The sequence below is a fragment of the Channa argus genome, chromosome 15 (genome assembly GCF_033026475.1).
Source record: "Channa argus isolate prfri chromosome 15, Channa argus male v1.0, whole genome shotgun sequence".
Taxonomy (NCBI): Eukaryota; Metazoa; Chordata; class Actinopteri; order Anabantiformes; family Channidae; genus Channa; species Channa argus.
In genome coordinates, this window is record NC_090211.1 from 6026739 (window position 1) to 6051124 (window position 24386).

Sequence of the window (24386 nt, forward strand, 5' to 3'; positions counted from 1 at the left end):
TCCCATCTAACAACAATGAGCGTCCTCAATCAGAAAAGTTATTTTGATTCGCGTACAACATGCAGTCTATTCCTGTTTGACAAATAAGGATTGTCTAAAATATTCAGTGGAAAATGTTTAGATTTAAGGACACATACAGGCAAATGTAAAGATGTGGTACAAGCTGCTCCTGCTGGTCAAACTGCTTTGGAGCTTTTAGCATACTGGTGTTTATGAAAAGCATTCGCCTTATAGACTAGACTATATTAAGTAGACTATAATAACTGTGGGATTACTGCTCATTTATATTTTTGTCAGCGTATTTAACCCATATACTTTAATTGTTTACTACTGCACACTTTTATAACAAGGTTAAAAAAATATAGAAAAAATCTGCTCCCAGTGTTATTCATAATTTGATGTGGTTTTCTTTTTGCGTGTGTGTGTGTGTTTTTTTTTTCGTTTGTTTGTTTGTTTGTTTTTTGTTTTTTTGGGTAGGTTTATAGAGAATTTCTTCCTCAACCCCTCATTTAATTTTCCATGTCGCAAGAAAATGGGTTTTATTTTGGAGGGTGTGACCGGATGTAGTGTGGTGTCAGACTACGCAATCCGGACGACGGCATCAACAGTTCGTCAGTGTTTGACAGATGTTGGTTTAGGACGAGTCGCTTCATTCAATGCAGAGAAAAAAACAGGACGACAACGGTGTGTGTTAGGACTATATACTACCGGAGAGAGCTTCGCTGACTGAAACATGTCAAGTGAAAAGGCGACGAGTCCCTGTAACAAATTTCAAGCTAATATTTTTAATAAAAGTAAATGTCAAAACTGCTTCAAGTCCCGGGAACTGCATCTCCTGAACGAGCATGACTTTGAGCAGGTAACGATCAGCTACACTTTGATACAGCTTCTGTTCACCGACACACTCTTCCATTTGACAGCTGGCTCGATCTTTTAAAGTAGTTTACCGTTAAACCCTCTAAAAAGTCTTCAGTTTTGATGCGATAGTTTACCTTAAAAAATATTTGTAACGCATATTAACGGCCTTTTAGGTTGTCTGCTTGTTGCCTCTAATTAAATTTAGCCTTAATTCTAAATCTGTAAACGTACAAAGTAAAACTAAAAGGTTAAAATGCCATATTTCACCATGTTCGCATAACGTTAGCTATACGGTCAGTTAACCGAGTTATCCATTAATCCAAGGTTCCATCATTCTGGTCTATGCTGAATACATCACAGTGTTGTTTGGAAAAAGTATGTGAACCCCTAGGCTAACGACATCAACAAAAGCCAATCTGAGTCAGGCGTTTCCAAATGGAGTCCTTTTAATAAACCAGATTTAAAGGTGTGGGATGGAGCTACTTTATCTGAATAAAATAAATAAATAAATCAAAGAGTTAAAACTGAAAGCTAAACAGAGCTAGAAAACATCTTTATTCATGAGGGCACATACACAAAACATGGTGTTTAGTTGCATGGAGTTGCTGTTCTCCAGTGAAAAAATCTCCAAAGACCAGAAAGCTGCAGACGAGCACTGTTCTGTGCTGCTAGAATAATGTTTGGGGGGCTGTTGAAATTAAAGTCGAGTTGTTTGTGCACCATATGAAAACAGCATACTCAAATGAAAACATTTTCCTTCCAAGGATAACATTAGTCATCAGTAGTTAATGATGCAGCAGGACAATGACCCTTAAAACTGAACTAAATAACTAAAAACTAAAACTCAAAATAGACCTTTGCAGCTGCCCTTTTTAATGCAAAGACCTTACTACCATGGATTGACTTCTCCTGAATGTTGTTCAGATCTGATGTGCATCTTTTAATAATGCTTGTTCAAGGTGTTTTTCCACTTTCAAAAAGTATTTGAGTAACTGGAATAAGAAATATTTGCTTTTAACAGAAAATATAACATTCAGTAGCTATCCACTGACTGATACATTAATCAAACCTTCCAGATGAATGGATGAGAAATGTGTTTATTCTGTTACCACTAGTACACCTTCTCGTCGCCTGTTGTTCTCTCCTTCTGTAAACATTGTTCTTGTGGGTCTATCATGTTGAGGTGATGTAAGGAGATGATTATGACGGCTTCCGACATGCCTCACATTGTTAAATGTGTTATTACCCTCTGTCCGCCTGGCTGGTTTTACTGTGCCCTGTAATTTCAGCTCTGTTGCTCAACCTGAGAACACTATCTACATAGTGTATAGTATTACTCTGACACTGTCAAATGTGCTCACAGACACTCAAAAATTGCTTGCTATAATTGTGGTGCACTTTTATCATTTTGTTTAATGTGTAAATGTGTTTATATAACAGACAGTCTATTCAACTGTATGAATTTCTCTCTTCATTGTTTGTAAAACAATACAAAAGAGAAATGCCTTTTTAAAGGTCCTTTTCCTCTGCTTAAAGTCAGTTAGCAGCCAGAGCAGATAATCATCCCAGTCCACTTAGGGATATCAGGAATAATTTTCTTAGTTTGACCTTGTGCAAACTTTGGACCTGGTACAAAAAAACATACTTAGACAGTCCTTAAGTACAAAATTAGGAAGTTTGTACTTTTATTAGACCTCGCTGTCTGTTATTCACCTTTTGTACCACATGTTGGGTGTTTCGAGCAAGGGTTGCAACTAATGATTTTCATTATGGCCTGAGGACGTCATGGTGGGAAATGTTTAGCACTACTGACAAATCATTAACAATAAAAATATTACTTTGTTGCAGCAGTAATTTAATTTATCTTCATATAGGACAAAGGAAATGACAAATATTAAATGCTTAATTTATAAATATGTTTGTCACCAGCCTAGTTGGAGATTTAACAAGGTGATTACAACTTGCTTCAACTCCTCTAATTCCACTTTGCACACCCCCCACACCTCTGACCAACAGGCAAAACCCATCTATGGAGGCTGGCTGTGTTTGGCTCCTGAGGGGACCGACTTTGACAACCCAATGCAGAGGTCGAGGGTAGGATTTAATGAAACTAAGTAGTAAAAATCCTCAGATTTTCCGCTTTGGTATTGTGAGTTTTTCCTTAAGAAAGATGGTGACATAATTATTCTGCTTCCTGTCTTTTAATGTCAGAAATGGCAGCGACGCTTCTTTATCCTCTATGAACATGGCAGCCTGAGCTTTGCCCTGGATGAACTGGTGAGAAAATGCTCAGATAATGAATCTGAATACAACCATTCAATTTTGATCAAATCATACATAAGGTAGCAGTGTATAGTAATCCCTATTCTTTGAAGTCATCTGCACTAACTGTATGTTGGGTTAAAGCAGGCATCTTTACACCAGATGTCGTGTGTAGAACCACAGCAGATGATTTGGGCTTAGCCTTTCCTCTAATGCACACATCCCCCTTATCTGTGTGATCCCCTCCAATCTCATTCCCTTATCCCTTTTATTTCACACTTAATACCACAAACTACTTTCTGTTGATCTGTCATTCAGATGCCTGCTAAAAAGTCCTAGCAATGTATTTCCACTCAGTAACTCTCTAATTTAGATGCTCTGATTCTCCTACAGCCAAGCACTTTGCCACAGGGGACGTTGAACATGAATCTGTGTACAGACATCACAGATGCTGAGCCTAGAACAGGCCAGAGAAACGCATTGTGCATTATTACAGCAGAGCAGGAAATATTCATCCGTGGTGATAATAAAGAGATCATTAATGGGTTAGTATAACATTTTCAAACTTAACAAAGCATTCACTAGTAAGGTTTCTCATGTCCAGTCTGTGTAATGTCTTTTATCTTTTGTATGTGTTTTTTCATTAGGTGGAGTGAGCAGCTTGCAGTCTATCTAAGAACTAACAAACAAAATCAGAAGAAAAAACGCAAAGTGGAACCTGTGGCCACTCAGGTAGCCCAGCAAATGTCCATGGTGTTGCACTACACAATAGATCACACTGTTTGTCCCAATACACTAGTTGTGGGGATGAAGGATAGTTGCTCCGTCCAGCATGTACTCAATGACAAACCTCTATTAACTGTATAGGTGCACTTGCATCTATATTTATCTATTATTTTCTGCTTGACAAATAAGTCACTCAATAAACATTGCAGCTGTAAATATAAAAGATGTATACACTAAATACTTTTATTATCTATAATAGAGTATTCATTTTGGACATAGAAGCTATTTGAAGAGGTCAAATAGCCTCTGGTGAACTAGGAAAGGCATTTTCGCAAATTCTGTATTATATTCTGATTCTAATTCTGATAAATTGATAATTAAAGGCTCAGCTGCTCTGTTTTGTCACAGTTGGTTTTGAAACTCTGCACTCTAGTTCATGTTAAGTCTTGCTTGTTTGTGCATTATTAATTTTCTCTTCATCAGGAGCCCAGTCCTGCAAAGATGGCTGCAACAGATGCAGGTTTTTCATCCTCAGAAAGCTCTGCAGTGTCCAGCCGATGGCAGGAAGACCAGCTGGGTAAGGGACCACATGTAACCTCTGTCTGGACTGTCACAGATTCCCTGGGCCAAGAATGGACCCCTGCAGGTGCAACAGAGTCAAAACACACACATTAACACAGACACATGCCCAGGCTTTCATGTCACTCAGCCAATCACAGTCATTTCTTGTCCTTTTGCACTGTCCTAACTTCCTGCAGATGTTCACACAGAGTTCTGATTTGTACTGATGGCAGGAGCAGTTTCTTTTTTGGCAAGAATTTACAAAGACTGATGGACAAGCATACAAACACATTGTATGATCTATTGAAAGCTTCATGTCTCTTACGTTCAGGCGTCATAAAAGTCAAACAAAATCCATAAAAGGTCCCTTAATAAGTCCCGATCAGCACAGAACAGGATCTCTGTGCTGTGACAAAGTAGACCCATCTGGCAAGAGACTTATTGCGTAGTATGGAAGGATCCTCTATTAAAGGTGTGGATTAACATCTGTTGACTGTGCCTGTAGGCTGCTTCATTACAGTGGTGGAGGTTAAACACAAGGGACACTGAAAACAGGTACATCTTTCATTACACAAACAAACAGGATGGCTCTATAATGAATCTGTCTGAGCAGTAGGGATATCTAAGTCCTTAAATACCAGGTATCTGTCAATACGAGGTCTGGTTTAATACTTTTAAATGTTCATTTTAGTACATATTAGTTTTCTGCATTACATAACTACAGCTGTAATCTTAATTAGTCTGACATCCCAATTAAGCAATATTATGTTTTTTAATGAATTTCTGAAAGAGACATTACAGAATCCTATAGAGCGAAGATAGACAGACCATTTGAAGATCACACTGCGGGATGTTCTAGAGTTGTATCACCACTTAGTCCTCTTACTTTGGAGCATCTTCTCCCACAAACAATCTGGCTAATGATGTTATGAGAGCGCTTAAACCATCACACACATGTCAGAATTTATCATTTCAAACCGCAAATGCAATGGGCAGCACTTGCTAAAATGACAGGTGGAGTTGAGGTGGTTTGGGCATTTAATAAGAATGCCTCCTGGGCGCCTCCCACTGGTGGTCTTCCAGGCATGGCCAACTGGTAGGAGACCCTGTGGTAGACCCAGAATGTGTTGAAGGGATGTAATCACAACACATCTCATCTGTCCTGGGAAGACCTCAGAATCCTACCAGAGAATGTGGAAATCGTTGTTGGGGAGAAGGATGTCTGGAAAGCCTTGTTAAACCTGCTGGCACCGTGACCCAACTCAGAATAAGCACAAGATAATGAATGAATGCTTCTAAATATATTCTACACTGACAATTTGATTCTGTAATGATAAATGTTGGTTGCAGATAAAAAATAGGATGAATACCCCAGAGTCTACAATACATGCTTGTTATGGAGGATAAAGCCAGAAGAGGGAAGGTTGAACTTTACACTTCACACAGTGTTAGCTAACTGATTGGCTAGAGGAATGTGGAGAAAACACTTATTGGCTTTATGTGGTGATGACAGAATCTATCCCAGTTGATTCAAAATATTTATTTAAATGTTCACATCAGTAGTCACACAGTCACTATGATGACAGGTGTGGTTAACTATCAAACTTGTCCATGGTCAAAACATATCCAAGCAATCAGCAATTAAAGTAGGTACATCTCAAAGAGTAGTACAAATGAAATTAATCAATGCATGATAACATTTCTTGGTTTAAAAGTTTTCTTTCAACATACTGATGAAATCAGGAGAAATAGCTATAATACTTTTCCTACACAGCTACTTCAGAAACACCTTAAACCAATGATATTGCATTAGACTGCATTAGATTGTCCTCTTGTCACTAAATCTAGCTCTTGAATGAAACATTTTTTGTGTTTTTTTTTTTCACCATCCAGGCAACACTTCGCCCTACCTGTGCCCAGTCTCCCAGGACTCCTTGACTTTGGATACCTTGGATACTTCTAGCAGTTTTGGTAACCCAGTCTTGGACTTGGCACTTAATCGAAACACTGATCCTGGCAGAAACAACAAGCTGGCAGAGTCAAACAAGAAGCAGAACCAGGACAGAAGGTTAGACATAAGGTGAAGAATATTAGCACTTTCCAGACAATTTTTGTTATAATGTATGTAAATAACTTCACTTTAGTGTGTTTGGAAATAATCTGGTGTTTATTTTCTGTATATATGGTTGCATGTAATCTGTGGGTAATGCTAACAGCCGTTTAAAACTGGCTTGGCAGGGGGAAAGGGGGTAAATGTGCAAGCAATTACCACAAAGGACATCCATTGCTTCTCTGCTTCGCCCCCAGCTGAACAACCATCACACACCGCTAAACACCAGATCAAAGGCTCATGTTTTACCCCTCCATTAAAGATCTGACTGCTGCATTTTTAAATTTAGCTTAAAGAAACCCTCCCAGCAGCATGTAAACTGGTCACGTGAGGGAAACGCATCTCAGTTTCTCACTCATTGCCTTTTTGGGAAACAAAAATGCAAAATACTTACACCCCACCATCACCACTACCCACCCCTCCAAATAAGGCCAGAAATTCCAAAACGCTGGTGTAATTAGATATCTGCTGCATTGTTTCTTAGGACCTTAATGCTGACTGTCTGCCTGCCTGCCTGTCAGGGAAAGTAGATTTCAGCTTGAAGCTCTGAGGGCACACAACTGCCAGTACCAAACAGAGGCAAGAAGAGAACAAAAACATCCTGTTTAGGAACAAATTACATAAATTACTTTATTATTATTATTATTATTATTGTAAAAGTGAACCTTTGTGGCTTCGCGACACATTTATTTAGCTTAGTACAACAGATACCTTCATTTTTTTTATTCTCATCCTAAAATAAAAAAAAACATCATATATGGAAATTTAAATTTGTCTTCTTCGTTTTGGTGAGGATCATATTGTTAACATACTTACATAATACATCAACAAAAAACTTAATGCTATATTTTAATATAAATTCTAGATTCGACATTTTTTTATTTAATTAACACAGAACACATTGTGTTCTATTTTATGACAATTATTTAATTGTGTGCATTTTGAAACGGAGGCCAGCATTTATTGGAAAACAACAACAAAGTTTAGCATGTAAATTCTCTAAATTGATAAGGTGATCACTATGGGCATCAAGCAGTGCTGCGCTAAAGAGAGTGAGATTTAATAATGCTAAACACAATGGTCTGTCCCAAACTTCAGATGCCAGTAAATTGCTGTTCTATTTTATAATAATTATTTTAGGGTAAAAGACCACTTTGGTTTAGTATAAAAATGCTGCTTTCAAAAATGTACCTACACTTTAACTACAGTTAAGTCCAACTTAAGTGCCAGTTTTGTTTTTCATTGGATTGTAAAGTTGTATTTTTATAGCATTAGGTCACTTCATGCTGTTTTGCCTGTGTAATACCTGCACTCCTTCTAAACACACACTTCTGACAGCAGAAGAGTCTCAGTTCTTATTCAGTCTCCTATATAGAAACAAAAGACACTGTGGCTCAGAGCATCGGGTTGGGATACAAAAGGCCACGGAATCAAATCCCACCTCACCAGGTGAAGGCAGGAGGGTAGTTGGTGTAAAAAAACAAAATGTGTGTGTAGTGTCTTTTGTCGTAGGTGAAATCTTTCAGTAATTATTTGTTCATGTTTTCCAGCCACGACAGCACAGCAGAGAGGATTCGGGGACTAGAGGGCCCCAAGAAAGAGCAGGGAGGGGGGACACTCAATTCAAGAAAGGGCAGGAGTGAAGCTCGCGGCAGCCAGCGAGAGGTAAGAAACATGTTAAATACTTCTTATCTTAAACATATTTCCAGGCTACATAGGCCAAACCATCACCATGCTTATTATATGTTTGTCGTGTAATCCAACTGGGTTTTGTGTATTTATTTAGCTTAATAAATATAAGAATTTACAAAGGAGAGCAAAGATAAACTCCTACCAGTATCTGAGATACTGTTTGGCTAAATACCAACAGTGTGTCAAAGGAAAGACAGCCACATATTTTTCTGATAACGTCTTCAAAGACGCCTATAGACCCCAGGTTTTATTTAATGCAGTAAATCCTGTTCTAAACCTTGGAGTCACATATTGTCCTCAATCTACATCTAGAACATAGAGTGAGAACAGAGAGTGAGAACATAGGTCACACCTTCTATCAGAGTTGAACTCATGTACTTGGACTCTTATCAAGTTTTAACCTTTTTCTCTCTCCTTTTTACTGAATATTATTTCACATGAAACCTGCTGCAGTACACATCCTGTAGACATCATTCCATCACAACAATTTAAAGAAGTTCTAGAAATTGTTGTAAAAATTGTTGGGCATAGTGTTTTATCAGTAAATATTAGGCCCTGATTGATGCCCATGTGCCATCTCCCTTTAAACATGCTGTCATATCAAAATCAAAAATAAAATGTAATCTCTGTGATCTCTGCTGCACATATTTTAGTCATTTTTTAGGATCCACCATAGCACAACCTGGTCTCTTTTGAGGGACAGAAGTGATTAGTTTTTGTTTTTCACTCAGGAAATCCCTGTTTTAACTCTGGGCTCTGTGTGCTCCCCCTGCTGCTTTTGACATTATTGTCCATCACTTCTTCCCCCTGGACCACCCTGAGCATGTTGTTGCCCTTCTGACATCCAGAGTGCATTCATCAATTAAATGTAAAAAAACAAATGACTTGGCTTTAACGTAAACTAGCTAAACTATAATATCAACTTTAAGAACATATCATCAGTTTTTTAAGATTCAATACAGAAAAGATGAGAGCATGCAGGAACTTGCACAAGTTATACAACATGTTCCTGTGCTCACTTTTAAAAGGTACTTGAGCAATGCTGTTATTACACAAAACACACTTGCTAGATGACTAACATTGAAGGTATTCCAGGTACATTCAACCGGGAGGAGCCCCTGTGCAAGGCCCAGAACATGCTGGTGCCACCCCTTGAGCCATGTATGATAAAAAGTCACTGTCAAAACAGAGCAGGTTTTGTTTTACATTTCATTTCGATTATCAAAACAGAAAATAAGGGCAAATAAACAAAGCAACTGAAATTGGTGATAAATTGCTTTGTAATAAGAGCCTGTTTTAAAACAAATAAAAATAGCATAGAACAAACACAAAACTAGAATTAGCATTTGGATATTACCACTATTTTCTAGTAACTTTGCTAAAACTCTAGTGTATGATGTCATAAGGTCTAATAAATCATCAAGATAATTTCAGTGTCAAACTAATAAAAGCCCTTTTGCCTGACATTAGTCAGTTGCCTCCATATGATGTAATAATCATAAATAGGTAATGCTGTTTCATCGTAATGTGGGTTCATCATGATTAAGACCAGTCATTGCATTTAACTGTATGCAGCCTGTCCTGGAATGGTCTGTGGGCTGGATTGATTAGAGCACGACTCACGCAACTAGGAACCAGGTGTTACACAGAAAAAGACGTCACATGAACAATGAAGCTGTTGAACCTGATTGAACTCTGTGGATCGCTAGAATCCTCAGAATCAGCTATGAGACTGTTTGCATTCAGTGTGTAAACTTGATGGATCCCTATTCAAGTCATTTAGAATCTTGATAGTCAGTATTTGAGTTCATGTTAAGCACTAAAAAGCAGGCGATTAGAGGTTTTCATGAGATGTGAGGACAAGTTAAGCCTGCCGTGTCAAGGCTTGTGTTTTTACCGGCATGTGTGTTAGTGTGTGCATGTGTCAGCAGGTGGGACAGAGATTGTGATTCATTTAGAGTTACATTTTATTCTTGAATAGAACTAGCTTTATTGGCTTGGAGGTGTTTAGTCTGCCTAGTGTTGTGTGTTGGCATCTGGGTATTCCACCTACAGACTTTTTCCCAGGGATTCCTCTGAACTTTAACAAGATACAGTGTAATGTAGGAAGCTGTGAGTCTCAAAATCTTTTAAAGAGTTTCTGCATGTGTCTGTCAATATTAACTAAGCCTGAAAAACTCAGAGAGTACTGCCTCCATTTACAGCTCATTTCCAAGTGCACATCTGTTTGTGAATTATAGTCACTGTGTGTTGTCAGGCTAGACCCCAATGATTAAACGAGCTGAGTAAACCTCTACATGCATCTGTCTGAGCGAAAAACACAAACATGAAGCATAACCAGTCCACAAGGTATGACATAAAGCAAGACTAAAAGTTAAACCACACTTAGGAAAAAAAACTATTAGTTAAATTCATTCCATTCTTATTCCATTTCATTAAGGATGTTAAAATAAGTCAAACATTAACATTCAAAACCTCCAGACTAGGGTGGTCTTTTCCAGTGTAAAGTGGATCGGAATCTTTGGTTGAAATTTTTGAATATTTTGTACATTATAGTGATTCAATGTTTCAATTTTTCATCTCAAAAATCTTGCAGACTTACGTTCTGGAAAGATGCTAAGTACACTGAAGACAAAAACAAAGAATCATAGAAAAGAGGGAAACAAATCCGAGCCATCAGTAGACATACACAATAGAGCATTTTGGGAAAAAAGGAACCCACTGGTGTACTGAGCAACATACATATGGTATGATGACATTGTGAAAGCTGTCTAGAAAAACCCAAAACAACCAACACAAAGCAGGAGTGAAGTTATCACACTCCACTATTTGAAAAAAATTTGGGCAGAGGTTTAGAGGGAATATTGGAAGTTGCAAAACAATGAGCCACAGTTTAGTCACTAAAGTTTTATGAACTGAAAATTATGACTTTATGGGCGAAAATTAACTTCTACCAAAATTATGGAAACTCAAAAGTGTGATGGAGGAAAACATCTGCTCATGATCCAAACATCCAGCTAACTGGTTAAGCACAGTGGAGGTAATGTCATGGCTTGGTCTTGGATATCTGCCTATGGAACAGGCTTCATTTTTCAGAATTTAAGGATATATTGAAAATGTACATTTTGACAGGCTGAAGTGCATCACTTGAGTCATGTAAAAGGGTCTTTGCTCACCACTGACTTACAGCATACCGTCATTAGTAGTAGTAGTCTTACATGTGGTTTGTGGCAGTGACATAGTGCCAAATAAAAATACTTTCCAGTTTCAATATATCACATGACATGATGATCTAGATGTGAGTGTGTATAAATTACAGTTAAACATATTGTTGGGAGCGCCTGTGCACAGCCAATTTTCAGATCACTCCAGGAATTTTCACTCAGGTTCAAGGCTGGGGTCTGGCGGGGCCACTTTAGGACATTCACGGAGTTGTCCTGTAGCCTGTCCTTTGTTATCTTAGCTCTGTGCTTAGGGTCGTTGTCTTGTATGTCTTGAGTCTGTGTTTCAAAGTCATGAAACAAACCACACTTAGCATGCTCACATCAGTTCTTTTTATGAAACTGATTCATCCTTTCTGTGCAGTTTCATAAAAAACAATCTGCTTTTCAGAGCCACCTTTATGGAACACCTCGCAGTAGCCAAAGCAGATGTAGAAAACATTGTAAAAGTATGAGCACAACCGTCCAACACAGATGGTCATCACAGTGGCAGCTGTTAAGCTTTGATTAAGCACAGCCGCTCATTCCAGAGGATTTGCTTTTTAAATACACCAGAAGCTCATTCTATCATGTGAAGATTTATGTGTCTTTGGGAGCGTTTGTTTTGGTAGCCAGGAAAAGGTCAGAATAGCCTGTCCGGAGTTCATTCAGGCTTCAGAGCTGAGATTCCCAAGACAGCCTCTTCCTCCCCCCACTCCCCTTCAGCTTTGTGGGGCTTCTTCACTAAACAGAGGACAGGCTCTGTATGCAGTGGTCAGCAATTGTTTGGGAAGAAAAAAAGATCAGTTCACACCGCTGCCAGAGAACTGTGTTGTGTCCTTGAATAGGTTTCAGTATAAATGCCAGAAATAAAGACAAAGAATGTTCTGTAATGATAAAAGTGCTCATTTTTTCCCCATTACAGTCGTTATGTAAGAGAGAAGAATGAATCTTTTGAATAGCTGAGGCACAAGTAAACAAAAAATCTTGTTTCATTTAATACTATGTAATCCAGACTCTCTAAAACAGCTCTATTAGACAGCATGAAACCTGACCATATGGAGCATACAGGAATCTCACTTAATGTTTTTAGATTTGTAACATAATTTGGAAATGGAAGACAGAAAGCCAAAGACTATCATGGATTACCTTGCCTCTAAAACTGTTTCATCCATTCCATAGCCAAATCCAGTCATCCAAGTGCAGTTTGGTGGTGATGTGAATTTAACAGGCAGGGGAGAAAAGCCTGTTGGACTCCCTGTAGTGCTCTACAGCAGGCTTAATCCTTACAGCTGACATGTCTGCCAAGTATCCAGACTATCGGTTACCCCGGTTGAAAGAATGCAGTCTGCAAATACAAACTGCCACCATCCAATTGAGAAAATGCGTCACATCTTTGCATCAGTGAAAACTTATGATAAATGATGATAAAAGGATTTGTTGTAATTTCAAAATTTTTTGCTTGTTTGATTTTGATTATTTTCACAGAAACTGCAATCATGTGGAGACATAACCCAGCTCAGTGTTCCCCCTCCTCAGAGAAGAGCCAAATCCTTGGACAGCAGGACATCGGAAACCATTAATACAGTAAATTACTAGAATTTTTTTTAATATATATATTAAACTTATTTGTGTCTAAAAATTAAGAACCACCACACAAAGTTAGAGATAACCCTTTCAAATATAGTTCCAAAATATGAAAGCACACGTTCTGCCACCCAAAGGTCACACAGCTCATTACACCACATGTGACCAGGAATTTTAATGTTCAAGATTTTCTTTTCAATATCTGTCATTTTTGCTTTGTTTTTTTATGTGCAAATAAAAATATGTATTGGATTGGTGGTGAAAAATCACCTAATGGCTATTTATGATGCATGAGGTGTATCCAAATTCAAATCATAAATAGCAAGCAAGTCATTAGTTCAAACCCAAGTTTTTAAACAATTCTTGAAAATTAGGTAAAGCCATGAGCTATCAATAAAATAAAATAAAATCACATATAAAACAAAAGAAAGGGGTTAAATTTAAAAAAGCAATTAGAGAAAAACAGGCACCGAATTGGAATTAAAAGAAGAATTAAATAAATATTATTAAATTTTTTGCTTTGTTATCCCATTAATCACTCATGACCTCAAAGGTTTTTCTTGTCACCTTCAAGTCAGGAACCATTGATCCTCCTGATCACATCTGTTACTTTACCCTAAAGTTACTTGTAATTATGTTATTCCAGCACCACAACTTTAGTGAACAAGATAACCCCTGGAATGCTTAATGTAGTGCTCACAATTTGATTACCCACTAACCATTTTTTTTTTCTTTTGCTCTTGCTTTTGCATCCTTTCAGCCAGATTTACTAAACTTCAAGAAAGGCTGGATGGTGAAATTGGATGAAAATGACCAGGTAAACCACTTTTAGTCCTAAGTTAAAGACATTTAGAGGTAAATGGTGGCCTAAATGGTTCCCATTCATTGCTTATTGTTTAACAACCTCTTGAATTGTGTACCTGATTTTTTATTTTTTATTTTTTTGCTTCCCTCTAGTGGAAGAAGTATTGGTTTGTACTATCAACTGACAATCTGAGATACTACAAGGATTCAGTCGCTGAGGAGGTACATTGAAAATTGTTGACTTACAGACCACTACACAGTTTCTGTGTTGTATTAAACACTAATAGATCGTTTCTACTCTATTTTCTTAGGCTTCAGATCTCGAGGGAGAAATTGACCTAACAAAGTGCTATAATGTGTCTGAGTACCAGGTGCAGAGGAACTACGGTTTTCAGATCCATGTAAACATAACAGTTTCTATATTATAATTAACAATAAATAATTTAATTTGATACTGTATTTTTCTGTATTTAGAGTAAATTGAGTAAATGTTGATTTGTTATAGACCGCGAAAGAAGTCTACACATTGTCAGCTATGACTGCGGGGATACGGAGGAATTGGATCCAGGCTCTAATGAAAAATGTACATCCAGCTAATGCCCCAGATGTGACCAGGTAAAGTCAAATTCAAATACCTCTTTGTCCTCTGTACATCACCACAGTGAATTTGAACTGAAACACTGAAGATGTTAGAGAAGTCAAGACTTTCAGTTTAGATTCAAGGTGTTTGACAAAAGTGTGGCAATAATTACGGTCGTTTTAATACATATATCCTCTTCTTTGGTGGCTCATAAATAATGGAACAAATATCTGACAAGAATTTTTATTGTCAGCTGTGGCCTGTTCCCTCACTACTCCATTACTTATCAAGCAGATCAAAGGCTTGGAGGTAGTTCTGAATGTTAAATTTGCATATAGTAGCAGTTTACTGGGCCTCTCAACATAAGGTCGGATAAGCTGTCTATGCACATGAAGGGGATCATCATTAGGTTGAAAAAACAAAATAAACCCACCGGAGAGATGACAAAAACACTGGGAGTGGACAACATAACAGTTTGGAATATTTTTAAAAATAAGGAATTAGCTTGCAGTTCAGCAACAGCAAAGGGCCTGGAAGACTATGGCAGACGACTAAAGTGGATGACAGCAGAATTCTGTTGAAGATGAACCGCTTTACACCATTTAGCTAAGTCAAAAACACTCTAGGAGATACAGCAGGCATGTCAATGTTAAGGTCTGCAGTTAAGAGATGGGTTCATGAATGTAAATGCAGACAGCTCGCAACAAGGTGCAAACCACTGGTAATGTACAAGAAGAGAAAAGCCAAATGAAACACCTGAAAAGCCTGCCCAGTTCTAGGATTAGACCCTTTGGATTGAAATAAACAAGGTTAAACTACAATAATGATAGGTAAAGAAAAGTATAGGTAAAGGAAGGAACAGCTCATGATCTCAAGAACATCGTCTGTCCACATGGTGGAGGCAGAATTATTGCATTGGCATGTATGGCTGCCAACAAAACTGGGTCAGCTGTCTTTTTTTATTATCTGACTTCTGAGCTAAGTAGCGGTATGAATTCTCTTGTGTACAGTATAGGGCTATAGTCTCTGCTTAGATTTAGCCAAATGCTGCAAAACTAATAGTTTTATAATAGTTAGTTTAGTTGATAATGGATAAAAACTTAGGACTTGGTCATATCTATGAGTTCAGGCAGTCCTTGACTGCAAAGGATTTTTAAGTTTTAAAGGCAATCCTTATGTTTGTATCTGTCTTTCCATCTAGCAGTCTGTTTTCCTTGCATGGGTATGCATTAAGTTTTAATCAGGACTGTAAAAATTCTCAATTATATGTAAAAACAATTCTGTATTCAAAATGTTCCTTAAGAACATAACTAACATACTTAAGATGACTACAGAAATATTATCAGCAAAAGATAATGGCCATTTTTTCTGTATGCATTTATTAATGAATAATTTAGCCTATTCATTTTGGAAAAGAGAGAAATTACAAGTGGCCGTGTCATTTTTTCATAGGCCAAATGCAAATTTAGTATTTACAGTTAAATAGCACTTAAAAGCATCAGATCTCACATTTCAGGAACAGCAACTAATTAAAAATTTAATGAACTGACTAATTATTTAATTTTCCTCCATCATGCTGTTTACCTAGCCTACATGTTCCCTGCAGTCCGCCGGAAGCCCTCCCCAGACCAGATGTGACCCAGGACTCTCCCTCTGCCGAAGTCCTCACAGACAGAGACTCTTACCCCAAACTCAGGAGCATGACAGAGAGACAGTACGAAGGAAGCTACAAAACCTTTGACTGCGCTGAGTTAAGGCCTCAGGACAAACTGACTCTGGAGACAGATTCCCAGGAAAATAAATCTCAGTGCTCACTGCAAGTGGGTGACCTGGAGAGAAGAAAGAGGCGCGAGGAGAGAAGGAGGAGGTATGAGAGCATGCTGGGCTTCTCTCTGGGCTGGGAAGAGATCCAGGAGAAGACAGTAGATGAAAGTGACAATCCACTGAGTCCAAAATCACAGCAAAAATTAGAAGAAGAGATAGAAAAGTACTGGAGGCAGGTGGAGAAGACTGTGTTCAGACTGGAGAGGACAGTCCCAATGTATTCTGAAGACAAAGATGCTGTAGAGATGGAGAAGCGGCTGGACAGCTACAGGGAGTTGGTGAGCGCATAAGTTGCTTATATGTTGTATAATATGGTGTATTTTATATTTCTTTGACTTGACTAAACAATATTTTGTATGTGAAAGCTAAGTTAAAGTTAAAGTTAAAGGAAGATGTGCCGTCAAATCCTTATGTGACTCAGCTTTTTGAATGAGGCTTTGACTGATTGACTGGTAGATCTTGTAGCGTTTGTATTTATTATAATTGAAGACTAATATCTGGAGGGCTGGGGGTAGTATAGTGGATTTATTTTGAGTATCATGTTTCTACTAGCTTGATTCCTAAAACTCACATAAGGTAACTTTTACTAATATATCAAATGGAAAGCAGGAGAGGTTGCACCTGTTGGTGAATTAAAAAGAATTTAAAGTATCTAGAACTCCAGTCCTCTCATCAAACCTTGTTCTACATAAAAATACTGCAACACTTAGCAAATAAGTCTGTGATTTCTAAAGGGGATAAAAGACCAAAAACGTCTTATTGAGATAAATACAGGACCCAAATTAATCAGGTGGACAGGAATATGAATGCTAATGTTTCTCATTGTTGGATATGTATCTAGGCAGCACTTGTATCAAAACATTTCACAACACTGTATGTTTGTAATGTCTGTTTTTCAGATAGTTACAGAGATATTCTGCCTCAAATTAATGGACCTTTAATTTAATTGTAAAACCTATGCCAAAATAACATTTTTTATCGCAAAATAGTTTTTCTCAGATTTAGCTGTTACATGTTGATTGTTGTTTTTTTGTTGTATTCGTACTGTCAGAGTTGTTAATTATGTCTATGAGAAGACAGCATCATTTGATAGAAAATGATGTGTTGTCTCTGATATTATTCTCTAACTTCAAAACCCTCATTAAAATCCACAGAAACATTGTGTTTACCTCATCTCCAACATTAAATCGTTGCCCTTTTGACTGGTTGTTTGTGTCTTGTTGAAGGTTGATGATCTAAAGGCCAAGGTGGCAGAGTTGGATAATCGCAGACTGGAGCTAGAAGCTCAGTTGAGCACTGCAGCACATCAGCAGCAGCAGGTCTGGTTAAAGCAACACAAGTCTGTTCATTGTTATGTTATGCCTGAACCTGCCTGTTGCTCTAACATATGGTAGCTTATCATCCCTTTTTCTTTTTTTCTATTTTCTAGCTGGACCCATTGGTAATTAAAGCAGATTTTTGCCCATGGGACACAAATGAAAAATCATCAAACCTCCACACGCAGAGCCTGAAACACATTTACGAAGATTGCAGACAGTTGCTTGACCTTTCCTCACCTTCATTAGCACCTCAGACACCCAGTATCTGGCTGCATGTCACAGAGGGCAGTTTCCAAGAACTTGAAGCTTTGCCTATAGACAGTGTAACCACACCTTTACTGTCACCTTCATCAGACAACCAAGACTTGTTTTCTCAGAGTGATGGCCAATCTGTTGAACTAAACCTGGAAGTTGCAACATCTGCCCATCTGAATCAAATGGACAGAGCACACAGACAACTATTTCTCACCTCAGACTCCGAAATAGATAACAGTAAATATGATTCAGGTTCTATATTTCTGGAAAACTTGGCAGACGCAGATGACAACTCACTCGACTGTTATGTAGAGCAGCATACACCTCCAGACCAGATAGTGGAGAGGAGACTTTTACAAAAGGTGAAGCTGCTTACCAGCGAAAACGAGGCCCTTAACCAGCGCAACCAAGAGATGCTTAACCAACTAACAGAGGCAGACCGTGAGATAGAACGGCTAAAAGCAGAGCTCAGCAGCAGGCACGCTGAGTCTCCTCATCTTCCCGAAGTGGAACAACAGGGAAAAATGAGGGTAGAAGATCTGGAGAGCGAGATAAGCTTGAGGAACCAGGAGCTCATGGAGGCTCAGATGCTGATCACCTCTCTGGAAGAAAACCTTAAGGAGGCCGAGGCACTGCTGCAGTTGAGCCTCCCAGCAGAAACCGAGGATACAGGAAAAGTGAAAAGCAACTACACTGCAAAGCCAGAGGGATATCTGCTGCGGTGCTTCGAGGCTACAGAGGCTAAACTTATGGAGCTGGAGACGCAGCTTGACCAATCAGAGCTGAACTGCAGGGAGCTCCAGGCACAGAACTCAGAGTTGAAAGAAGCCGCGCAACTTTATTGCCAGAGAGCTGCAGAGGTGGAAGCTGACATCAGGAGGCTGAATCGGAAGTTAGAGGAAGAGAGGATAAAAAATAGAAACAAATCAGTTTCTGGTGAAGAAAGAATCTGGCAAGTGATAGAGGGGATGGTCATGAGGTTGAAAGTTTTGGGGAAATTATTGGAAGTGATTGAAAGCTTGGATTTGGGAAAGGAAAGTGAGCATGAGGAGGAGCAGCCTAGATTGGTGGGTCAGCTTATATGGGAAGAAGGTTTTTGGAATAAATTGTTCATTGAACTGCAATGTAGTACTTACCAGTCAAATGAGGAGAAATATGTGGAAAAACCTCTCCGTCAGGTGACAGAACATGTGACATTAGAGAAACAAGTTCTGCTTTGGGGCTATAGTCTACTTTCGGACACAGATAATAGGAATAAGAGTGAGGCTTTTAAAAGTCTGGATATTATTTGGAACAATGCAGGTATTAGAGTAACAGATGAAAGCACAATGTTTGAATTTAACAGCCAGGTGTGTGACGTTGAACATTTTAAAGCAATGACGCAAATGGAAATTTCTTTGCTAAACCACATCAGCTCCTCTGTTGGCACCTCTCCTCCAGAAAATCTCCAGTTAATGGCAGACAGACTTTATGACTTTCAATTTGCAGAGCATCCCTGGTCGGCTTTCATTCACTCTGCAGCCATCGAAGCGCTGTACTGCCATCGTTTAAGCAGGCTTCAGTCAAAATATGTACGGGATCTTGAAGAAACCAAACACAGACTGCTCAATTTGTCTCTCAAGTGCAGCAACTGTGTCAAACTGATGGATGAAAACCGGGAGCTAAAAGCAAGATTTCAACAAGTGTCCTCATTTGCAGAGCATAAGCAGAATATGTGTTGTCAGACAGATGAGACTTACCCACAGTTTAGAAATGCAGGGCTACAGGAAAGTGCTGCAGATGGAATTAGTAAAGAAAATGTACAACAGACATTGGAAACAACAGAAGTATGTATGGAAATCCCACTTTCAGGTGATGAAGGTCAGTTGGGAATCCAGGGGATCTCAGATGAACACACGGACAGAAGTGATGAAATCCACAAGGAAACGGTTCCAAGTGAGGATATGGATCAAGTTTCAATACTGAGAAGGAGAGTGGAGGAGCTTGAGGAGATCCTATCTGTCATAACTGAGGAGATGAAAGAGGAGTTTGATGGGAAAATGAGTTCTGTGCAAACACAGCATGAGAAAGAATTAGAAAAGCTGAAGGTATGTTGTGCTAAGCAGCTAGTGTTTTCATATTGAAGCTGCCACCAATTCTGCTCATTAGTATGTGGGGGACAGTTTCTTAGATTTTGGACTACTTTGACACCAGGTTTAGAAAACTAACTTATGGAATTAAAAAGCATTTATACAAATTCTGACTTAGTTTCCCATAATTTAGATTTCAAAGTAGCATTACACACCAGATATTAACTTGTCATATATTGTATGTGCAAAGCAAAATAAAAGAAAGAGATGTCAAGATAAGAGCAATGGCAGTTTGTGCACTAGGAATGTGGGGGTCCTTACTTACATTTTGACCAAAGTAAAGAAACAGTTTTGTTGCATGGTCAAACAATACAGACCCCACTTGAGCCAAAAGAATCAAACTTAAGGAAAGGTAAACATAATGGCATTAAAAATAAAAAATAATGTGGAATAAATTCTTGATAGACTATTCAATTCTAAACTTTGTGGCCACTTTATTAGTCTCCCTTTGCTTAATCCAGTGAATCAAACCTCAAAACTGACTTACCAGGTACTTTATCGCATCAATGTGACAATCCCTTTAAAATGCAGTATTGGCTTTATTGCAAAAAAATGTTTACATGAGGGGAATAGCTACCATGCTAATCGTGGTGGGGCAAATTTACATGCTTATATTGTCCTCAACTATGCAATGTATGTGATCATGTCATGTATGTACGTAAATTATGTGCCTCATGTGAGTGTCTCTTGTTCCTCCAGGGCACATGTGACCAAGGGTTTGCCTCCTTGCAGGAGTCTCATCAGAAGGTGGTGGAGGGGCTGCAGCGTCGTCACCACCAGGAGGTGGAGCGCCTCCTGGTGGAAAGAGACCGACTGCTCGAGGAGGAGAGTGCAGCTACTGCAACTGGTGAGAAGGGACTCGTCTGCCCACAATAGGTTTTCTTTGAAAATCTTTGATCAATTTGAGTTTCCTGTAGATTTTTGATTTAGATTTTGATTTTTTTTCTTTTAAGGCAGTTCCAAGTAAAGAATCGAGCCATCATTTCTTAAGGACTCTAAACAGTCACATGTATTTTTGCGAGAATTCAAGGTTTCAGCTTACTGCACCTAACAATATTACAAGAAACTGCTGTATACTATACTACTATACTAATGCTGATTTGATCCTATTTCATATTAAAAGATGAAATTCATATAGTCAACTGCTGTACTTAATCATTTATTGTATAGTTAATCAATATTAGAGCAGAAACTGTTTTGCTGTAGTGCCACATTTTAGTCCACATCAGCCCTACTTCTTCACAAAAACATTAAGCATATCTCAGTTATATAAGCTTTACAGAAAGTGTGTATATGTCAGAAAATGTTCGAAGCTGCTTCTAATTTGATGCTGCAAAAACCTCATGAGGACTTTTCTCTTTCCTCAGCAATTGAAGCCATCAAAAACGCTCATCGCCTGGAGCTTGAGAGGGAGTTGCAGAAGAGATGTCAATCAGAAAACAGCACCGGCAACACACACCTGGAAGACATTTACAGGCAGCACAGGTACAGTGAATAAAGACTCCCCACCAAGCTTCCATTGTTCAGGACAGTATTTGCTTAAAAACATGTTGACTGTGTTCAATATCCATGTTTGTGAAGTGAGGAGCTGGCCTCCTACCAACAGGAACTTGACATTTTGTCAAAGCAATTCTCTCTGAAGTGTTTGGAGAATGGACATCTTGTTCAAGCAGTGGACGCTGAGAGGAAGGCCTTGTGTCAGTGCCAGCAGGAAAACCAGGACCTTAGGACGAGAAACCAGGTGAGTGCTCTGGTTTCCACTCTTAATCTTTTCTGTGTCCTTCTACACATTTAATACTCTCAGGGCAACTGTACCACTATCAGTAGATTTCAAACCTAAGTGTTATATGATGTTTTCCTTGTACAGGAGTTGAGTGGACACCTTGCAGCAGAGATCACCAGACTGTGTTCTCTGGCCAAACAGGACGACCAGCCGCTCACTCAGGGAATGGATGCCTATGAGATGGAGGTGTGTCTTCTCTGTGGAAGGAAAAGGAGAGACATAATAGCTGCTCAAATGGAAATGAGAGCAAGCTATATGACAGGTTTCTTCCTGAGCCTGAGTGTTTGATGTTTTATTAAATACACGTACACCAAAGAGACAGCTGTATATCTAATGATGAGTCAAGGTTTTTCTGGATTTTTATTACCTCTAGAGGAGAAATAACCTCACTACCACTAGAATTTGTTTTTGGTAAACTGGAGCAGTATCATCCATCCATCCATCCATTATTTACAACTGCCTATCCTGCTTAGGGCTGAAGCCTATCCCATCTGTCATAGGGCAAGAGACAGGGTTCACCCTGGATAGCTGGACAGTTTATCTCAGGGCCAATACAGAGAGACATACACCGAGAGACAACCATTCACACTCACATGCACAGCTGTAAGATGGCAACGCTAACCACTTCACCACCATGGTGCCCTGAAGTAATATCAAGCTGTTCCCTTTCAGGGGTCGCCACAGCGAATCATGTCCCTCCATCTAACCCTTTCCTCTGCATCCTCTTCTCTCACACCAACTAACTTCGTGTCCTCTCTCACTATATCCATAAATCTCCTCTTTGGTCTTCCTCTAGACCTCCTGCCTGGAAGCTCCAACCTCAGCATCCTTCTGTGAATATATCACAGTCTCTCCTCTGAACATGTCTCTGACTTTATCTCCAACACATCTAACATGAGCTGTCCCTCTGATGTATTCATTCCTGATCCTGTCCATCCTCCTAACTCCCAAAGAGAACCTCAACATCTTAAGCTCTGCTACCTCCAGCTCTGCCTCCTGTCTCTTCTTCAGTGCCACTGTCTCTAAGCTGTACAACATCGCTGGTCTCACTACATCTCACTACTACGTTTTTTTTTTCTTCATTATCGCTCAAATTTGTTTTTTTCACACAACACACCTGAGACTTTTCCACACCTGTTCCAACCTGCTTGCAACCACCTCTTTACCTCTTTTCCAAACTCTCCGTTGCTCTGAACCATTGACCCTAAATGCTTAAAGCCACTTTCACAAAGATTTTTGGTATTTAAAAGGTGTTAAGAAATATAATTTGAAGAGGCAGAAACCCTGTAAATGTCACCCACACAGAATTTCAAAACCTGCAAAAATACTTATATATGAGTTGGAAGAGACTGTTAGATTCTGTACATTTACTCTTTCCAATGTCACAAATCTGATTATTTGTATTTGTTTTTTCAGATTACTCTGCGAGTGAAGGAGTCTGAGGTGCAGTGTCTGAAGCAGGAGATTACGTCTCTGAAAGACGAACTGCAGTCAGCACAAAGGGTGAGAGTCACTCATCCAGCAGCAACATCAATCTAGTGACTTTCTCAAGAACTTGATCTTATCAAGTGTAAACATTTAATTGAAGAGACACCTCATCACAGCATCAAAAATTATGAATTATTAATTACGATCACAAATTCATTGTATATCTGCCATATCATACATTCTTAAAAAACATTTACAGTTTTTTTCCTACGGTTCGCTAGTTTCTGACATTTCTGTGTCATAACAGGACAAGAGGAATGCAGCAAAGCAATACAAGGACATGTACACTGAGCTGAGCATCACAAGGGCCAAAACAGAGAGAGAGATAGACCAACTGAGAGAAAATCTGAGGTTGGCTCATCAGGCTCTGGCCCAAACTTCACTGTGAATTGTCTGGTTTGATGATAGCACCATGACATCTGTTTTCACTGTACTATGAAATACTTACACCTCAGTATTACATTACAAAAAATGTAAATTTAAATTGATTTAGTTTCATAAGTAGTCACAAACCTATTTAAAAAAATCTGGAAATTATTGTCCACAGTCTCACCTTATCCCACTCTTTATTATGTTATTTTAATTTTTATCTCTGTTTTTGAAAATAATATTTTTCCTGTAAAATATTTTATGCTGTAATGCCTGCCCAGGTCAATGATTAACATTTTGAGACCGATCTGTCCTGCAATGGTCCAGTTCAACAGCAAAGTGCCATAGTGTTTTTATTTTTTAATATATGGATTTACCAAATATTATCTGAAAAAAATAAGTGATAACATTGTGTGTTGTATATATTTTATCTGTACAGGATTTCTATTTCTGTAATACTTTACTGAGACTTGCACTATTGTTTAATATATTTTTCGTTTTTCATCCGTGTTTTCCTGCTGTATGTTTTCTTGTTAAACTGCATTGTAAACATCTACGTATTTTAAATTAAACTAATTTTAAACAGCTCTGGTACTTTATGATACAGGTAAACATAATTAGTTTTCTCACTGCAGTGTTATTATTACTTAATAGTGCCACATATCTCTGCAGGGTGGATAGTTGGGAATATATTATTTTTTTCCCTTTTTGTCACGTCCAGCAAATACGAAAAATATGTGGCAGTTTATACATACAACATTTAAAATCACAGTCACTAGAGTCTCGTTTTAAGAACTTGGAAGGTACAGCAAAATAAAATTGGGGCTTACAGCTGTGCA

General features: G+C 38.6%; 1 protein-coding gene across 5 annotated transcripts; it reads left to right on the plus strand.

Moving 5' to 3' along the window:
* Window positions 1–597: 597 nt before the first annotated feature.
* LOC137099751 (myosin phosphatase Rho-interacting protein-like) lies at window positions 598–24152 on the plus strand. Of its 5 annotated transcripts, none has more exons than XM_067476982.1 (22): window positions 598–859; window positions 2875–2952; window positions 3070–3135; window positions 3514–3665; window positions 3768–3852; window positions 4330–4492; window positions 6301–6487; window positions 8068–8182; window positions 12898–12996; window positions 13757–13813; window positions 13954–14022; window positions 14112–14201; window positions 14306–14415; window positions 15987–16482; window positions 17431–17523; window positions 17634–19865; window positions 20607–20754; window positions 21275–21392; window positions 21489–21648; window positions 21775–21876; window positions 23107–23193; window positions 23426–24152. In XM_067476982.1, exons 1-22 carry the CDS (start codon window positions 734–736, stop codon window positions 23564–23566), a joined length of 4974 nt encoding a protein of 1657 aa, XP_067333083.1. In that variant the 5' UTR covers window positions 598–733; the 3' UTR covers window positions 23567–24152. The 5 variants fall into 5 exon arrangements, with proteins under 5 accessions (XP_067333083.1, XP_067333080.1, XP_067333082.1 ...); XM_067476979.1 differs by having other exon boundaries at window positions 14306–14414; window positions 15959–16482; XM_067476981.1 differs by having other exon boundaries at window positions 6301–6475; window positions 14306–14414; window positions 15959–16482.
* Window positions 24153–24386: the final 234 nt, after the last annotated feature.